The 19,366-nt window shown below is 41.9% G+C and overlaps 1 protein-coding gene across 1 annotated transcript in view; it reads left to right on the top strand.

Annotated features, from left to right (window-relative positions):
- The first annotated feature begins 481 nt into the window (after positions 1-481).
- Positions 482-19,366, top strand: part of LOC112433505 (uncharacterized) — a 37,612-nt gene continuing 18,727 nt past the window's right edge. The window contains exons 1-10 of the mRNA XM_076876331.1: positions 482-572; positions 2,104-2,174; positions 2,250-2,379; positions 2,635-2,736; positions 3,729-3,807; positions 6,274-6,478; positions 6,630-8,430; positions 11,186-11,359; positions 11,723-11,896; positions 18,685-18,858. Of these exons, the coding sequence (XP_076732446.1) occupies positions 2,261-2,379; positions 2,635-2,736; positions 3,729-3,807; positions 6,274-6,478; positions 6,630-8,430; positions 11,186-11,359; positions 11,723-11,896; positions 18,685-18,858 (2,828 nt within the window). The 5' untranslated portion in view covers positions 482-572; positions 2,104-2,174; positions 2,250-2,260. The remainder of the gene's footprint in view (positions 573-2,103; positions 2,175-2,249; positions 2,380-2,634; positions 2,737-3,728; positions 3,808-6,273; positions 6,479-6,629; positions 8,431-11,185; positions 11,360-11,722; positions 11,897-18,684; positions 18,859-19,366) is intronic.

Genomic DNA, 19,366 nt, shown 5'->3' with positions numbered 1-19,366 from the left:
CATTCATGACTTCAACAGGTTGAAATGAGCTTTGAAGAAACATTCAGTGAAATAAATCTTTCATGGATTCATGTGAGCAGCAGATGAACTTTGTACCAACAACATCTTCAATAACAGAGTCTGAATGAAGCTCAGGTGTTGATGCTGCTCACTGATTGGACGCTTGCTTTCAGCTCTGCTCTCAGTCTTTACTGCACAGGTGAAGGTAGAAAGTGTGACTGGATCTATAGACTGGAAACAGAGAAACATGCTGAACATTTGAAGCTTTGCAGCAGAAATGTTCATGTTACAAATACAGCAGAGCTGATCTGGGATCAGTGTGTTCACACCTGCAGCTACAACAAGGTTTCATGTCTCCACACGTCAGCATGTGAACTTTACTCTGACTCAGTCTGAGCAGTCAGACGGCATATTTTTAAAGTTAACACATCAGCACACACAGAGCTGAGCCCCTCCCACCTGTGCTGAGTTTCAGGTGGAGCCCCGCCTCCTTCCAGGAAGCAGCTCACCTGTGTGTCCGTGTTTAGTGTCCAGGTGTGGAGTGGAGCTTGTTGTTGGTGTGTGAAGAAACTGTAAGTTTGCTTTGTTTCCTCCTTTAACAGTTTGTCTTTAGGAACTTTACTGTTTGTTCAGCTCGTGTTTGATTTCTTCACACAACAAACTGTGTGTGTTTGTATTTCCGGTCTCTCCATTAAAGTCAGTGTGTAATGTTTCCTGGCTAACATCAGCTGTGTGCAGCTTAGTTCAGCACAAATCTGCCGCTCCATAGTTCACGGTAACGGACTCACAGCTGGACCAACGAGGCCGAGTGTGTCCGCCACTCTGAGCTACGTTCGTGTTTGTGTACTTGTAGTTTGTACTTTGAGTTCACTCAGAGCCCACAGAGGACGCAGCGTACGTGATGACGTCACAGCCCTTTACCTCCTTTACTGTCACTGTGATTAATATTTACACACGAGACACCTGCAGAGCTCTGACGCTAAGCTAGCACACAGCATGCTAACACTAAGCTAAAGCTAGGCTAGCCAAGAACCCAGAGTGAGGTTAAAGCTGAGTAAACACTGACCCCAGACCAGCACCGTGATAAAGTGAGCTGCTGCTGCTGAACTTGAACAGGTAACAAAGTGATGAGCAGTCAGGCTGCAGGTTTCTACCTGTTCATGTTTCTACAGTAGAATCACTTTGAAGTGTCTTTGTGCTGTTTCATCTTTGATTTGTGTTCATAAACACTCAGAGAAACATCACGTGACCTCATCAGGATCTGTGTTGGTGTGTGGGGCTGTACCTCAGCTTTATGTTGTTACATGCTCATTTGTTCATTTTACACAGTAACATCAAAGTAATGTTATGAGGAGTAATGAAGTAACGTACTCCATTACTTTTAATCAAAGTGTTCTGTGTAATATGTGTAATAATGACTGTTTTGAGTAATGACCAACACTGATCACAACAAAGAGGAAATGCCTCCAACATGCACAAACATTTGAGCCACAACATGCAGTTAATGTGCACAAATGTCTTTGATATGCTGCTCAGTGATGGTGGTGACTGTCAGAGCAGAGCTACTGAGAATCAATAAGTAATATCAATGATGGGATCAGAATCACTAAATTCTTCTCATCCCTGTCAGTATCATACATGTGCTGTATAATGTGATAAATGTAGAGGTGCTGGCTGTTCTCTCACTCTGCTGTTTAGCTGTAAAGGACGCCTCCCTGCCTTTGTCTCATTCATGACCTTTAATAGTCTCTTCTAACATGCAGAGATCTGTATGATCTGTTTCATAGAGTCTAACCAGCCTGTACAGGTAACAACAACAGTCACTGCATCACTGACACACAAACGTCATCTCTGTCAATAACAACATTCATACATGGAATAAAAACACATCAGTGGATCATTGCTGGAGCTGATGTTTGTGCTCCTGGTGCAAAGGCTCTCAGTTTCCTCCTTGAAATAACATCAGTGGTGGGTCAGCGACATGCTTTCTTTCCCTCTCAGGTTTAAATATCTGGGACTCTCCACCGTTTGGTTTTAGAGCTGAAGAAGCTTCTCAGATGAAACGTCTTCCAGAAACTTAAAGACGTCTCTTTTCTCTCCAAGCTCCTTAGATCACATGACCTGGATGACTGAACCTACAGACATATTGACCTGGTTTCATGGTCACATGACAGGTCAGAGGTCAGCGACTGTAACTCAGTTCCTCCTGTTAATGTGAACTCACTGAGTGTTTGTGGTTTACCTCTCAGACTGACTGAAGATGATGATGGAGGAAGAGGAGGACAGAGCAGAGTCTGCAGGGTCCAGCTGTCCGTCTGTGAGGAGTGACCGGTCCAAAGGTCGAAATCCAGCCTTCAGTGGTGAACCTGGAGCAACGAGGTCAGAGAGCTGAACTCACTGAGTAACAGAAATAATTCTGCACTGACATTATAATCAGTGTTGACTCTGGTTGATTGTCTGACTGTGTTTGTGAGCTGAGAGGAAATGAAAATGAGTTTGTAACAAAAATCAGTTTTGTCCAGTTTTCCTGTAAAAAGCTGAACTCTAATCTAAGAGGATGTTACTGACAGGAAACAGCTGCATTATCTGCAGTCTGTGTGATCACAGCTGCTTCAATCATGTTTGTGTCTGCAGAGGTCAGAGGTCACAGTCTGCAGGGTCCAGCTGTCCGTCTGTGAGGAGTGACCGGTCCAAAGGAAACCCTCCAGTCTTCAGTGGTGAACCTGGAGCAACGAGGTCAGAGAGCTGTGATGACTCCTTTACATGTTTGTGTTTCCTGGATAAATATGACCTGAAACATCCTCAGATTGTTACAAAGATTCATTAAAAAGAAAACAATGAAAGAGAAAAGATCCAAATGTTCGACTTGGTCATTTGCTGTTTGAGGACAGTGATGCTCATATCTGTGGGGAAAGTGTGACCTGAGTGGGTTCATGTTTGTCTTTAAAGAACAGAGCTGCTCTGATTCTCTTTGTGTCTGATCTGTTAAACAGTCTGAGAGGTCACACAGAGACCCAGCAGCTAAAGCCTGGATCATACTGGCTGCTGTTACTCCATCAGGACAACACTGAACCACAGTGGTGTGGATGTAGTGGATAAATCCCACCATACTGATGCTCAGAGTTAACCACAGGGAACAAAACCAGATGTTACCTTCAGATTGTGACCTTTGGAGTGGACGATGCAGATTTCAATAGAGAATAAATGTTGTTGTTTTTCAGCTGTGAAGAAAGAATCTAATTTTCTGAACTTAAGAATTTATGATGCTGGAAACAACATGGAGACTATAACACAACATTTCCACTGTGTTCATAGAATGAATGTAAAACTGTCAGACATTCATTAAATATGCAAAATGTCTACAGAAGCATCAGAGGGTCAGACGTGAAGCACTCAGTGATTTTGATCAAATGACTCATCAGTTATTGATCTGTACTACACTGATCTACCACGTTAGTAAAGCTGGTGTTCTGGTGGTGGAGGGAGACTCGGATCATGTTCTGGTTTTGGAGCAGTGATCTGCTGATGGTTCAGTTTGATGAGCTTCTTCAAAATCATCCCTGACATCACCACTGAAAGGACGTCCATGAAAACAGACTGAAAATTACTGATATGTTCACAATCTGAGAGTTTAAAACTTGACAGACTTGATTCAGATGAAGTTATTTGAGCAGAAACTCCTGGATCTTTATCCTGTGTTGATCTAATCCTTCATGGTTCCTCCACAGAGTGGACCAGCAGAGCTCAGAGGTTCCCAGTGGTCAGTCTGCCCAGCAGCATCAAACACAGCTGGACTCCATATTTATGGTCTGTACATGTACAACAACTACTTTAATATTAATAATAATGCATTTATTTATAGGTCCCTTTCAGAACACCAAGGACTCTGTGGACTAAATGACCAAAAGAAACAAACTTTGAAATCAGACGGTGCAAATGTGATCACAGGGAAACGTTTTAAACATCGAGGCTTTAAACAGAAACCAAAGTGAAACAGTTTGTAGTCGAGATCAGTGGGAATGAAGCTGAATAACTGTTTCTTCAATAACTTTGAGCAATAAATGACAAATATGATGGAAATTAGCAGCATTAGCACTTACTAATGATGTGAGCTGACACTCGGCTGTATTGAGACGACCACATTAGGTGGTCCTCAACTGTAATGGAAACCAGTGGATCCAGTCCAGTCGTGGCGACCTGTGGCGAGTCGATCTGAGCAGCTACTAATGGAAACAGGGCCATAGATGTGTTTGTGCTTAATAACAGTGAATCACATGAGTTTTACATTACAGTTAAAATCTCATGTTGTTTGTTAAAGTGTGCAGTTCAGGGTGTGTTACTAAAACACTTTCCAAAGACCCAGCCCCCATAAAAAGCAGCCAATCAGCTTCTAAGAGTTACACACCCACACATATCTATCAGGTTAACTCTGGTCTAACACACTTGGATTTAGCTTGAAGAATGTTCCTGTATGAGGACTGAAAATGATTTAAAAAGCAGCTAATGTCCAAAGAACAACTTTGACACACCTTCATAAAACCTGTAGAGCAAAGAAAAACTAGCTGAAAGTCTGGCTGCTCTTATGAAAAGTACAGAGAAATTATGGGTCGCTCAACGCTTGTGCACAATATAAGAGTTTAAATAAATCTGAAGAATAACTCAAAGTCCTACAATCATACTGATAAAGTCATCTACAGCTAACTATCCAAGTGGATTTGTTTAAGACAGCTCCATCTGCTGGTGGCCCTCTGCAGGTGCATGAAAGGGGCATGTTTATAGTGAAAGTAGTAGAGAAAGTAAACCCCACGGGAAGGAGGAGGACTCTCAGCAGCTTCCAGCTCATATTCAGACATTTGACTTCTCACTGAAAGCAGCAAGTTTGAGTGTCTGTACCTTAGTTAGAAGAGATAACATGTCAGTAGTAATTAGAGTTGATTGAGCAATGCTGTCCTTGTAATGTAGTTTATGATTTTTATGGACAAGTCCAGTTTTTCTGTAGAGCCTCTCAAGTTGGTGACAGCAGCAGTGGAAGTTCACGTGTAAACCAGAGCAGCAAATCAGGTCCAAATGTGTTGTTCACAGTGAGTGGGATCATCATTGGCTGCTATGTTAACCTCCTGCAGCAGGATGTGTTTGGTCAGAGAATGGATAGATCACGAAGTCATTGTTGAGTTTAGGGAGACAGTAGACAGTTGGAGGAGGTTCAGCCAGTTGACACACAGTAGATAAAATAACTGAAGGCAGGAGCAGACACCTGTATGACTTTCCACCTCTCACATAGATTATTGTCCCTGGGCAGCGCCACAGGGCTGGTAGATGTAAACAAAGCTGGAGGAGAGGATTTATTCATCTGAGAAAAGTCACAGAGTTGTGTCTTGATGCTCAATCATCCAGGTACGTAAATCCCAAAAAGCTTGATTCTGTTCATCTGGATGTTTTCAGTGGGAGAAACGTTTCATCATCATCAGGTGACTTCTTCAGTCTCAGCTGACTGCAGGTTTCAATCTTATAAACAGGACATTTGTATGACTGAAACCAGCCCACTGAAGGAACAATGGGCTGGGAGGTCAGTTCATTGATCATTGGTACGCATATTGTCAGGACCATTGATCAATGGTTGTTGATCAATGGTCATGAGTCCAGTTCACAGAGAGCTGGGGAATGGCTGCAATCACAGCATTGTAAGATGGTGACAAATGTACCCTTAGGCCCCTCCTTCATTCAGAGATGGTCTTTCCTTTTCACATAAATGGCCTCCTTGACTCCGCCCTCAAACCAGCGTTCACATTTACTCAGGACCTTCTTGATGTGAAGTTCTTCTGCTTCGCTGGCTGCTGTGTCTGTGGGGATGGTGTTTGTTCTGTGTTGTAGTGTCCTGATGACGCCCAGTTTGTGCCCCAGTGGATGATGAGAGTCAAACCTTAAATACTGATCTGTATGCTTAAACAGAGTGAACCTTTAAGACCAGTTGTCTGTACGATCAACTCAGTCACCTGAAACATCTCCAAGTTTCTGGCTTTGATCATCAACCTGTTGGTAGTTCAGCTCTGAACACCAGTGAAATGTTTCTCCCACTGAAATCGCTGCATTCATATGAACAGCATCAACGCTTTGGGATCATGGAGTTGTGGACAAAGTCTCAGTTAATCAGATAAAGTCAAACCTATAATTGGTAAAGAGTTCGTGGATGATATGCCCCTTGATCGTAAAGAAGTGGATGTTGTGTGGACTAAAGTTCAGAGTGGTGGGTCATTCATAAATATTCTGTTCCAGCTGCTGGAGGACAACATCATCACTTTTGTGAAGAACGAGCTGAAGAAGATCCAGAAGGCTCTGAATCCAAATAAGCCCCAGTGCTTGGAGTTTCAGAGGGAGGATGATGAGCAGAGGAGCAGCAGCAGAGAGGCATTTGTAAAGATCACAGTGGACTTCCTGAGGAGAATGAAGCAGGAGGAGCTGGCTGACCGTCTGCAGAGACGTAAGAGGATTTATCTAAAGATTTAAGCTGCTGGATAAATGAGAGACTTGTGACACCAGTGTGTTCAGTCATTTCTCAGTGGGTCAGAAATTGTCATCAGCATTTTGTAAAATATGATTGTTAAAGTTGTATTTTTATTATTATTATTCAGAACTTCCAGCTGCTGTTTGTCATCGTAACCTTAAGTCTAAGCTGAAGAAGAAGTTCCAGTGTGTGTTTGAGGGCATCGCTAAAGCAGGAAACCCAACCCTCCTGAATCAGATCTACACAGAGCTCTACATCACAGAGGGAGGGACTGCAGAGGTCAATGATGAACATGAGGTCAGACAGATTGAAACAGCATCCAGGAAACCAGACAGACCAGAAACAACCATCAGACAAGAAGACATCTTTAAAGCCTCACCTGGAAGAGTTGAACCAATCAGAACAGTGCTGACAAAGAGAGTGGCTGGCATTGGGAAAACGGTCTTAACACAGAAATACAGCCTGGACTGGGCTGAAGACAAAGCCAACCAGGACATCCAGTTCATATTTCCATTCACTTTCAGAGAGCTGAATGTGCTGAAAGAGGAAAAGTTCAGCTTGGTGGGACTTGTTCATCACTTCTTTACTGAAACCAAAGAAGCAGGAATCTGCAGCTTTGAAGACTTCCAGGTTGTGTTCATCTTTGATGGTCTGGATGAGTATCGACTTCCTCTGGACTTCCACAAAACTACAATCCTAACTGACCCTAGAAAGTCCACCTCAGTGGATGTGCTGCTGATAAACCTCATCAGGGGGAAACTGCTTCCCTCTGCTCGCCTCTGGATAACCACACGACCTGCAGCAGCCAATCAGATCCCTCCTGACTGTGTTGGCATGGTGACAGAGGTCAGAGGGTTCACTGACCCACAGAAGGAGGAGTACTTCAGGAAGAGATTCAGAGATAAGAAGCAGGCCAGCAGCATCATCTCCCACATCAAGACATCACGAAGCCTCCACATCATGTGTCACATCCCAGTCTTCTGCTGGATCACTGCTACAGTTCTGGAGGATGTGCTGGAAACCAGAGAGGGAGGACAGCTGCCCAACACCCTGACTGAGATGTACATCCACTTCCTGGTGGTTCAGGCCAAAGTGAAGAAGGTCAAGTATGATGGAGGAGCTGAGACAGATCCACACTGGAGTCCAGAGAGCAGGAAGATGATGGAGTCTCTGGGAAAACTGGCTTTTGATCAGCTGCAGAAAGGAAACCTGATCTTCTATGAATCAGACCTGACAGAGTGTGGCATCGATATCAGAGCAGCCTCAGTGTACTCAGGAGTGTTCACACAGATCTTTAAAGAGGAGAGAGGACTGTACCAGGACAAGGTGTTCTGCTTCATCCATCTGAGTGTTCAGGAGTTTCTGGCTGCTCTTCATGTCCATCTGACCTTCATCAACTCTGGACTCAATCTGCTGGAACAACAACAAACAACATCCAAGAAATCTAAATTATTTAACAAACCAAACCTACAATCTCTCCACCAGAGTGCTGTGAACAAGGCCTTACAGAGTCCAAATGGACACCTGGACTTGTTCCTCCGCTTCCTCCTGGGTCTTTCACTGCAGACCAATCAGACTCTCCTACGAGGTCTGCTGACACAGACAGGAAGTAACTCACAGACCAATCAGGAAACAGTCCAGTACATCAAGAAGAAGCTCAGTGAGAATCTGTCTGCAGAAAAAAGCATCAATCTGTTCCACTGTCTGAATGAACTGAATGATTGTTCTCTAGTGGAGGAGATCCAACAGTACATAACATTAGGACTTGTCTCCAATGGCAATCTGTCTCCTGCTCAGTGGTCAGCTCTGGTCTTCATCTTACTGTCATCAGAAGAAGATCTGGATGAGTTTGACCTGCAGAAATACTCTGCTTCAGAGGAGGCTCTTCTGAGGCTGCTGCCAGTGGTCAAAGCCTCCAACAAAGCTCTGTGAGTAAACATGTGATCAGGCTTTTATCTATAACATAAATAGTGTAATGTGTGATGGACCCTTAAAAACTTAAACATATTTATTTACATGATCATCAGCACTAAATACTAGGGGTGCAACGATACACAAAATTCACGGTTCGGTTCGGTTCGATACTTTGGTGTCACGGTTCGATATTTTTTCGATACAAAAAAAATGTTCATGCCTTTTTAATTTGTCATTTATTAAAATTATAAATATATATTTTAACTCAAAAGTACAGTTTTTAAATTTAACCCTAACCCTTGTGCGTGTTTTTTATTTTGACAGCGAATGCGCACCTGCGGACCACTTATGTGCAGCCCTGGTTATTTAGCTCATCATATTGCAGCCACAGAAATTATTTTGTCCATGAAACCATAAAGCTGCACTTTCTTTTTGCCTTATAGTCTGATTTGTCATAACTTTTCCGTTTTGTGGTAAGCTTTTCTTTGGCTGTCACTTCTTCACCCTGACCTGTCTTATTTGGCTCAGCAGAACTAAAATATATATCCTGCTGCTTTTACACACACACTCACATAAGCTCAGCGATTCTCTGCGCGATCAACCTCTCACATGTTTAAGCTGCGGGAGATTTCACTTGTCATGTTTGCATAGTAAGCTAACGATTAATAAGACGATGTCAGAGGAATTGGTGCACAAATTATCATCACTCACAGATCAGTGCTGTCGCTCTCTATACACAGTTCGCACGATTGCAAAGTGAAAGCAAAAAAACAAGCGCAAATTCAAACGCGACTTCAATATGTCACATATTGACAGTGGCTCACCGATGCCAATGACATAATTACCCAGCTACATTTCTGAAAGAATGCAAAAGCATTGACATTTTTCCTACAATAGCCCGACGGGCAGGGAAGAGATAGATTTTGGTAGCCCGACTGAAAAAATCGCTAGCTCCGGGACGTCGGGCTAGCGATTTTGCGAGCCCTGTATCTGATTGAGGAATCACTCATCTTTGGAAAAGAGAGTTTATTACAGAGAAATGGCGCTTTCCAAAATAAAAGCTATACTATCCGCTTCTTCTGGGCTATATTCTCAGCAGCATAAGGAGAATCATGTGCTAACAGCTGTCTAAATGACTCGGCTAAAGTTAGTAGCATGCTTGTTGTTTTTGTCTTTGCACTAGGATGATGTCGGCGTAAATGTGCAGTCATATTCGTTGTGTTCCCACTAGTGCTTTCAGGTTAATCTCGTTGAAATGACCTTAACGCCACAACACGGCAAATCTCCGTTAACGAGCTACCGCCGATCGCTCCGTGCGTGGGGCTAGACGGCCAACACGTTAACGAGCTAACTGCGCTAACACACTAGTTCACACCAATGTAATTGAGCATTGCATGGCACATCCAACATACTGTTTTACTTTAGTCCATGACTCGCTTACCTTCAGGGTCATACGTCACATGAAAACCAAAATAATTCCAAACGCCAGATCTGAATGAGAGTGGGGGAGGTCCATGTTGCTGAGAGCTTAACTTCTGTCTCGCTAGCTTGCCCTGTGCTCTTCCTCCTGACTATGCTGTCTGTGTGGAGCGCTCAGTGGATCTGCGCTCGACAGTACAGCCTAGGCGGAGTAGTCGAACACAGATTCACTGAGCGCTCAACACAGACAGCATCGTCAGAAGGAAAATTGATAAAATAAATTACAAATGTTGTATTGTTCGATACATATGCGTACCGAACCGAAAGCACTGTATCGAACGGTTCAATATCGATACGAATATCGTTGCACCCCTAATATATACAGTATATTATAGTTAATGTTTGATAGCAGCAGTAAATGTCAGTGTCTTAAACATATCTGGGTGTCAGCTTTTATCAAAGTCATATCCAGAAATCATCCTGTAAGTAAACTTTATTCATACAGCAGCTTTCACAGGTCAAAAATCACAAAGTGCTTTACAATAGAAACAGGCAATAAAAACATTAAACAGCAAACACTGAACATCATACAGCCTAAAACTAGTTAAAGGCCACTCTGAATACTAGAGTCTGAATAAATGAGTTAGTGGGACCAGTAACAGCCTTTAACTGGAAGATCTCAGATGTGAGAAGAGCTGTAGGATTGTAGAAAGTCAGAAATATAGACTGGGACTAAAAGTAAGGACTAAAACTTTAAATAAAGCCTAAAATGAACTGGTTACCAGTGTGAAGAGATTAAACTGGAGTAATGTCCAGTCTGTTTCATGTGCTGGTTAAAAGCCTCGCAGCATCATTCTGTACTGACTGAAGACGTTCAAAGACTGTGATGGAGCCATAGGTGATCAACTCCCTCATTCCTCCTCTGGTCTTATTGCTCAGCTGAAGAGGAGTTCACTTCTATATGTTACAATCAGCATCACCAGTACAGCTCCAAGGATCTGCAGCTGCTGGCAGATTCAATCATGCATGCTTGATTGTTTTTCAGTCTCTCAGGTCAGATGAAGTCATATTCTTTATGAATCAGCATAAGTCAATAAAAATTCAAAGCAAATCAAGATAAGCGTTTATTCGTGTTTTAACAAATATATGAGCGAGAGGCACCTTTTTAGTCTAAAGTTATAATCATCTGCCACATTTCTAATCTCTTTACTACGTGGACTTTTAAAATATTTTCTGTTCCCCCAGACTGAGTCTCTGTAACTGGTCAGAGAGTTCATTTAACTTGTCATTTGATAACAGTTTGTTATCAAATTACAGTTTTTCAAATTGTGTTTTTATTTTGTTTTTTAGCCTGAGTGTCCCTGATCTCTCAGACAGAGGCTGTGAAGCTCTGTCCTCAGCTCTCAGCTCCCAGTCTTCTACACTGAGAGAGCTGGACTTAAGTAACAACAACCTGCAGGATCCAGCAGTGGAGTTTCTTTCTGCAGGACTGAGAAGTCCAGACTGTAAACTGAATACTCTGAGGTGAGATCAAGTTATGTTGTGCTTTTCATCAATTGACAGAATTAACCAATAAGAATCCACTAAATGGGAAAAAAGTCAGTTAAACTTCTGTAATAGTTTTATGATAATTTAATGAGCAGAGTTATTGATTAATATGTCAGCTACTTTGGTGCTAATGCACTGCCCGGCACATGGAGCCCAATTGGCATTTGCAATAGAATACCAGAATTGATTGACCATTGTCAGTTAACAAATGTCAGCGTCATCCATTTGTTGACTCTCAGTAAAAACACAGGATTAATTGCTAAATCTAATAACTCTTTAGTGCACCCTCATTGCAACTTAACAACAGTGTTTGTTTAATGTTTATCTGTCATTTTTCAGACTGAGTCACTGTAAGCTCTCAGAGAGAGGCTATGAAGCTCTGTCCTCAGCTCTCAGCTCCCAGTCCTGTAGTCTGAGACAGCTGGACCTGAGTAACTCTGACCTGCAGGATTCAGGAGTGAAGCTTCTGTCTGCTGGAGTGAAGAGTCCACACTCTAAAATGGAAACTCTCAGGTCAGGATTTAAAATTTTCCAATGATGATCACGTTAAACCTGATTTCTATTACTGCATAAACAGGAAATTGATTTTTAAAAAAGTCTTAATGTAGAAATTAGTGTCTGGGGTTTTTAGTGATATTTGTTCACTTTCTGTCTTTCATTTGCAATGAAATGTCCCATCTGCTCCTGAGTCCAAAATCTTTATTTTAGCAGTGCTTCATCCACCAAACCTTCTAGTTCGATTCCTGTATGCTGAAGGTTTTTACAGAGCTGTTTGTTCAGATATCAGAATTTGATTTTCAGAAACATTTAGTAATAAAAATATGATCAATTGATTATTTCTGACTGAAAAGATGAAATATACAGGGAGTGCAGAATTATTAGGCAAATGAGTATTTTGTCCACATCATCCTCTTCATGCATGTTGTCTTACTCCAAGCTGTATATGCTCGAAAGCCTACTACCAATTAAGCATATTAGGTGATGTGCATCTCTGTAATGAGAAGGGGTGTGGTCTAATGACATCAACACCCTATATCAGGTGTGCATAATTGTTAGGCAACGTCCTTTCCTTTGGCAAAATGGGTCAAAAGAAGGACTTGACAGGCTCAGAAAAGTCAAAAATAGTGAGATATCTTGCAGAGGGATGCAGCAGTCTCAAAATTGCAAAGCTTCTGAAGCGTGATCATCGAACAATCAAGCGTTTCATTCAAAATAGTCAACAGGGTCGCAAGAAGCGTGTGGAAAAACCAAGGAGCCAAATAACTGCCCAGGAACTGAGAAAAGTTAAGCGTGCAGCTGCCAAGATGCCACTTGCCACCAGTTTGGCCATATTTCAGAGCTGCAACATCACTGGAGTGCCCAAAAGCACAAGGTGTGCAATACTCAGAGACATGGCCAAGGTAAGAAAGGCTGAAAGACGACCACCACTGAACAAGACACACAAGCTGAAACGTCAAGACTGGGCCAAGAAATATCTCAAGACTGGTTTTTCTAAGGTTTTATGGACTGATGAAATGAGAGTGAGTCTTGATGGGCCAGATGGATGGGCCCGTGGCTGGATTGGTAAAGGGCAGAGAGCTCCAGTCCGACTCAGACGCCAGCAAGGTGGAGGTGGAGTACTGGTTTGGGCTGGTATCATCAAAGATGAGCTTGTGGGGCCTTTTCGGGTTGAGGATGGAGTCAAGCTCAACTCCCAGTCCTACTGCCAGTTTCTGGAAGACACCTTCTTCAAGCAGTGGTACAGGAAGAAGTCTGCATCCTTCAAGAAAAACATGATTTTCATGCAGGACAATGCTCCATCACACGCGTCCAAGTACTCCACAGCGTGGCTGCAAGAAAGGGTATAAAAGAAGAAAAACTAATGACATGGCCTCCTTGTTCACCTGATCTGAACCCCATTGAGAACCTGTGGTCCATCATCAAATGTGAGATTTACAAGGAGGGAAAACAGTACACCTCTCTGAACAGTGTCTGGGAGGCTGTGGTTGCTGCTGCACGCAATGTTGATGGTGAACAGATCAAAACACTGACAGAATCCATGGATGGCAGGCTTTTGAGTGTCCTTGCAAAGAAAGGTGGCTATATTGGTCGCTGATTTGTTTTTCTTTTGTTTTTGAATGTCAGAAATGTATATTTGTGAATGTGGAGATGTTATATTGGTGTCACTGGTAAAAATCAATAATTGAAATGGGTATATATTTGTTTTTTGTTAAGTTGCCTAATAATTATGCACAGTAATAGTCACCTGCACACACAGATATCCCCCTAAAATAGCTAAAACTAAAAACAAACTAAAAACTACTTCCAAAAACATTCAGCTTTGATATTAATGAGTTTTTTGGGTTCATTGAGAACATGGTTGTTGTTCCATAATAAAATTATTCCTCAGAAATACAACTTGCCTAATAATTCTGCACTCCCTGTGTATTTGGTCAGTGATATGACTCATTGCCTCACTTAAATATAAAATGTAAACAAAAATTCAAAACAATAGATTAATACAAAACAGAGTTTGACTGTCGAGCTTAAAGTGAGCTTGAATGTTATTCACTTCCTGTTTTATTTTGGTAGTTATCATCACCTGGTTTTTACTTTTAATTCCTCCCCCAACATTGTCTACATTAGTTTCAGCTGTAGAAGGTTTTATTGACTGTTTGATTTGTCACTTTTTTTAACTATAATTGTTGACTTATAAGCTATTGCTTAAAATGTATTTTCATTAAAATACCAAATAATTTATTACTTTATCATCTAATTAGATTATAATTCTGTAAATAAGAGTGATAGTGTGGCCTGTGTGGGTTGTCTTCAGGTTCTCTGCTTCCTCCCACAGTCCAAAAACATGCATGCTGGGTTAACTGGAGATGTGTGATTGTGAGCATAAATGTTTGTCTGTCTAGCTCTGTTTCTACCTGGCTACATCACCGTGGTTACTGATGCTGAACCAATAACCTGGTCTGGACCAGGTTATGTTCAGAGTTTTTGTTTAAAATCAGCTGAAGTGCCTCATTTTCACTGATTCTTTCATTTACAGAAAGCTTTAAGTGAGATATAGATTCAGTCATATGTTACTAATATTACTTTTAACCTGAGTAGCGAAAGTCCGCGGTGATCTGAAAATGATGTGCCGGGAGTTGTGCCGTTCTCTGCGGCTTCAGTGACCCTCGAGCTCTCGACTAGCTATCGAGTTGGTGGGTAACAGACGTCGCCGAAAACGTCGAAGCACTTTTGCACTTTTGCACTTTTGCAAATATGCGATATCTTCATAAACCGAGCAGATATTTGAAGTTTACACACCCACATTCTCCCCTGAAAATATGTTAAAAGTTTATTTTGTGACCCAGGAAGATTAATAAGAGTAATTTTAAAACTTAGTAGCGGTCACCATTACCGGAAACTGGAGTTTGGCTGGGCCGCACAATGAATTCTGGGATATGGTGGGCCACGAAGGACACACCCGACCCATCCTTCAAATTCGGGGAAAAGGAGGATGCATTTGTCGGCTGCATTCGGAGGAATTTGGACAGCCTTCGGTGCGTCGCTGTGACGTAATCTGTCTACAAATGTGTCCTCAGGAGGACGCAGCCCATGAATTTGTACACACCGAGCCTGCGTGCTGGTAGCAACTTAGCCACAGCTCGGGTGTGGAGGAGAAGCTGAAAAAGAAGGTTTTCTAGTTTGTAAGGAGGAAAAAACTGAGAGGACTAAGTGAAAGAGAGGCTGGAGAGTAACACAGAGCAGCAATGAATGCTGCTCACACAGTTTAGACAGTTTAGCATCAAATGTTCTAGTGAATTAGCTCCCAGCTAACTAGCATAGCAGCTAACTAGCAGAGCAGCTAACTAGCAAACCAGCTAACTGCACCCACAAGCTGCGACTGCATCTTTCTAACAAGAGCATCAGACACTCAGACTGGTTTTCTTTGTGGATGATGATGTATTCTCACACTGATCCTTCATGGTGATGCTGCCATCCACCCACTGCTCCTGGTGTTGCCAATTCCTCAGTAAGGAAAATCGCTATTGGCTGTCCTAAAAGTCGCTGCAAGTCACTAAATGATGTCATCGCCTAATTTGGATAAATGGTCATGCTAATGTAATTGTAACGTACGTTGTAGGACAGAAAAATAACATTGTGGAAGAGACATAGCGTGAGTAAAAAATGTCCTGGAATGCATTTAAATAAATAAATCATAGTTCTGTCTGTAACTATTACAACACTCTCACCACATTTGTTAACAATTCTCTCAACAAATGTGTTTCTCCTCGTTCTTTGTCATCCAGCTGCGACTTTAGGTATAAATGTGTCATAAACAGGATAAAGCAGTGCAGGTTCAATGTAATCAAACCTCAGACTGAGTTCAAAATCATCACCTGTCCCTGATACCACATCAGCACCAGAACCATGATGTGTTTACTCACATTTAAAAAGGTGGAGGTCAGTGTGAATGGACTGTTGTCATTGGTCTGAATGTGCCTCTATAAACATGTGCTCTTCATTATTGATGTTTTCCTAATGAACAGAAAATGAGACTTAACAAAATCCTTCTGACTGTTGTTGGAGCAGGTTGGGTCCTGGGTTTGAGTCCCCCGCTGAACCACAGGGGCTTCTAGCTTTGTTTCACAGTGTATAGAACAACAAATAAAACCAAATCACAAAAAAACACATCAAACTTTGAGGGTTGAACCAAGGATGAGGAAGCAGACTCGGCCCCAAACATCTGGATATATGGATGGTTACCAGAGCAACCACAGCAGTGTGCTCTCAGTATATTTAGTTGTATAAAGGTGTTTGTGGTGTGTTGCAGCTGAAGCATGTATGTTGACACAGGGAGAAAATAGTGTGAGGACACTGTTCACAGCAGTCACAGCTCGCTGCCTTCAACAGTCTCTTCCTTCCTTGTTTGGATGTCACTGATATCATCTTCTGCTCTCACACTGACCACCTGTTGGAGCTAACATGCTAACATGGAAGCAGCAGGTATGCCACCTGTGGCAGCTGAGGTCACGTGATCTGAGTGTTTGAACCACACGTTGGAGCAGCGTTTCCAAACATCTGCACTTCAGAAGCTCCAAAGTGTGGAAATGTCACTGTGGAGCGTCTCGTCGCTATCTAAGAGATTTTCTTACCTCTGCAAAGCGAAGCTTGCAAACAGCACCATAGTTTGTCAATCCCAACCAATCAGAGCGCTCCTTATGTCACGTCACATGACTCGTGTGTTTTCCTCTTTGATTAGCACCCAAAGAACTAAAGAAAGGCTAAAAGGACATTCAGCCAATCAAATCCCTCCTAGCAACAGGAAGTCTAGAGAGGAAATGGAGCAGAGAAGGAGAATCACCAGTTTAAATGTCTGAGTTTTAAACTGGTGACCCTCTAAAGAGGCTTTTATTGACTCTTTCTGTTTTCTTTACAGCTTTTTCCACCATTTAAACTGTTTAATATCAGATTTAGAAATAACTTTTGGACAGTTTTTCTACATTTGCACTAAAATGTGACATCAGTAATGACTTTCTGACTTTACGTTGGACTAATCTAACGACTCAGCCTGGCTATGTTGGACTGGGTGTGGCAGCAGCTCCCAGTTTGAGTTCAGGAGACAGACACTCTCTCTACTTTGAAGATCAGCTTCAAACTTTCCTTTTTGATAAAACTTATAGTTCGAGCTGGATCAGGTGACCCTGAACCATCCCTTAGTTATGCTGCTATAGGCTCAGGCTGTTGGTGGACTTCCCATGATGCTCTGCTTTCTTCTCCCCTCTTTTCACTCCTGATGCTTTTATATGTCACTACTACGTGTCCTTAACTTTTGTCTCTCTGTTTTGTTCTTGTCTCTCTGAGCTCATCTCTTCTCTTTCCCCTCACCCTGCAACCAGTCATGGTAGATGCTCCTCCTGGAGCCTGTTTTCACTGGGAGGATCTTTGTGTCAAAGGGAGTTCTTCTTCCCACCATCACCAAGTGCTGCTCACAGTGGATTGTGTCGCGAAATCTATCAATGTAGAGCAGTGAGACAAACCACGGAGGCCCCAGAGAAATGCAATCAAACGATGAGTTTATTAACACACAGGAGAAAACATCAGCCTATGTCTTCTGACAAAAATACATGTTGTGGACACTTACAAAGCAGTGGGGTATACGCCCCCCCATGGCGTCAATAAAAATAGTCAGAGTAAAATAGGTTCCAGACATTAGTCACAGTTAATGGTACGTCTTGTACATCTTTAATGGCTGTATAGCTGTATATCCCAGATTCTGTAAAGTTATTTATTTCATATTCTGTATAGTTTTTCATATTTATATCCTGTTCATATCCTGTACATAGCTTGTACTCACTACAGCCTGTACATACTTATAGTTATAGAATATTCACAACATACTTCATACCGTGTACATTATAACATAATAGACCCATTTCTGTAATATACTCACATATCTATATTATTGCTAATATATATTGTAATATATCTATATCACTAAAGCACTTCTGGATGGATGCAAACTGCATTTCGTTGCCCTGTACCTGTGCATGTGCAATGACAATAAAGTTGAATTCTATTCTATTCTATTCTAATTCTATAAACAGACACAGAACTTCTCTTTTCTGTAACACCTTCCATACAAGGTAATAAACTTCAAGCCCTCAGGGTCTCTGGGGCTAATTATTGACTCTGGTCATCTGTTGCCAAGTAGAGTAAATATAGTGAGACACCAAATGAGTTAAGGCCTCAGGCCTGACGCATTCCTAGATTATATGTGTTATATGTATTGTAAGCATGCATGCAATCATCCTGTTCTAGTTTCCCTCAGCATGTATCACCTGGACAGTCACGCCAGTGAAGCTTAAGACCCTTAATGAACCGAACATCAACTCGACATAAGCACAAATATGCAATGTGTATGAAATACTTCTGACCGTACTTGTAATAAAAGTTAACATAATGGAAGGATCCTCAAATGAACATGTTCAATAGACAACTTTAATGCAATATCAATACTGTGAGAAATATTATTAGATGGAATAATGCTGTAAAGAACATTATTAATGCAGTTATAATGATGCAGATTATATGGCAGCAATAAAAGAATTTCTGTATCTCCACAATTGTCTGATGGTTGGGGCTTTCTCTCTGATATTGGAGGCTGTTACCTTACACTGTTAAACAGCTTCAGATGACTGTTGTTGTCCATTGGGAATTGTCACTTTTAAATAAAGTTACATTGAATGGATGTAAATGGATAGATGTTATTGTGACAAAGAGAAAACGATTGTTGACAGATAGATTGTTGTTTTGTGTGTCTGCAGTCTGTCAGGCTGTCTGATCACAGAGGAAGGCTGTACTTCTCTGGCCTCAGCTCTGAGCTCCAACCCCTCCCATCTGAGAGAGCTGGACCTGAGCTACAATCATCCAGGTCCCTCAGGAATGAAGCTTCTGTCGGCTGGACTGAAGGATCCAGGCTGGAGACTGGACACTCTCAGGTATGGAGAGAATGTCTGATAGAGGAGGAAGAGCTGGAAACATTTCCTGTGTCCTTCACTCACTTCCTGTTTGTTTCCTGCAGATGACACATGAACAATCACACATGCAGGAATATTTTCAGGGACAGACACACTAGTCTAGCTGGATAGTTCATGGATATTTATGTAGGGGTCTCCAAGGAGTCTGTTTGCAGGAACATTTAGGTCACAGGTGTACCTGAGATAGATACCAGTGTACCTAATAAAGTGTGAGCTAACATTTGGAAATGGAAGCTAAAATAATGACAAACTGTACATTCACAGCTGAATTCACAATAAATTTGTTCTCAAGTGCACATTTTTCTGTTATTGTTCTTGTTGAAAACACGCAGTTCTTTGAATCTTTGGGCTGAAGGAGGGACAATACTCGGTGTATAAATGCTCAATCAACAATCATTTATTTCCATACAATTCAACAGTCAGAGCATTACAACGTCCGGACGGGAGAGATGCTACCAGAGGGTCAGGC

This window comes from Maylandia zebra, linkage group LG2 (genome assembly GCF_041146795.1).
Source record: "Maylandia zebra isolate NMK-2024a linkage group LG2, Mzebra_GT3a, whole genome shotgun sequence".
NCBI lineage: Eukaryota > Metazoa > Chordata > Actinopteri > Cichliformes > Cichlidae > Maylandia > Maylandia zebra.
The sequence above is the reverse complement of the archived record's forward strand: the minus strand, read 5'-3'. Positions and strand labels throughout refer to the sequence as shown.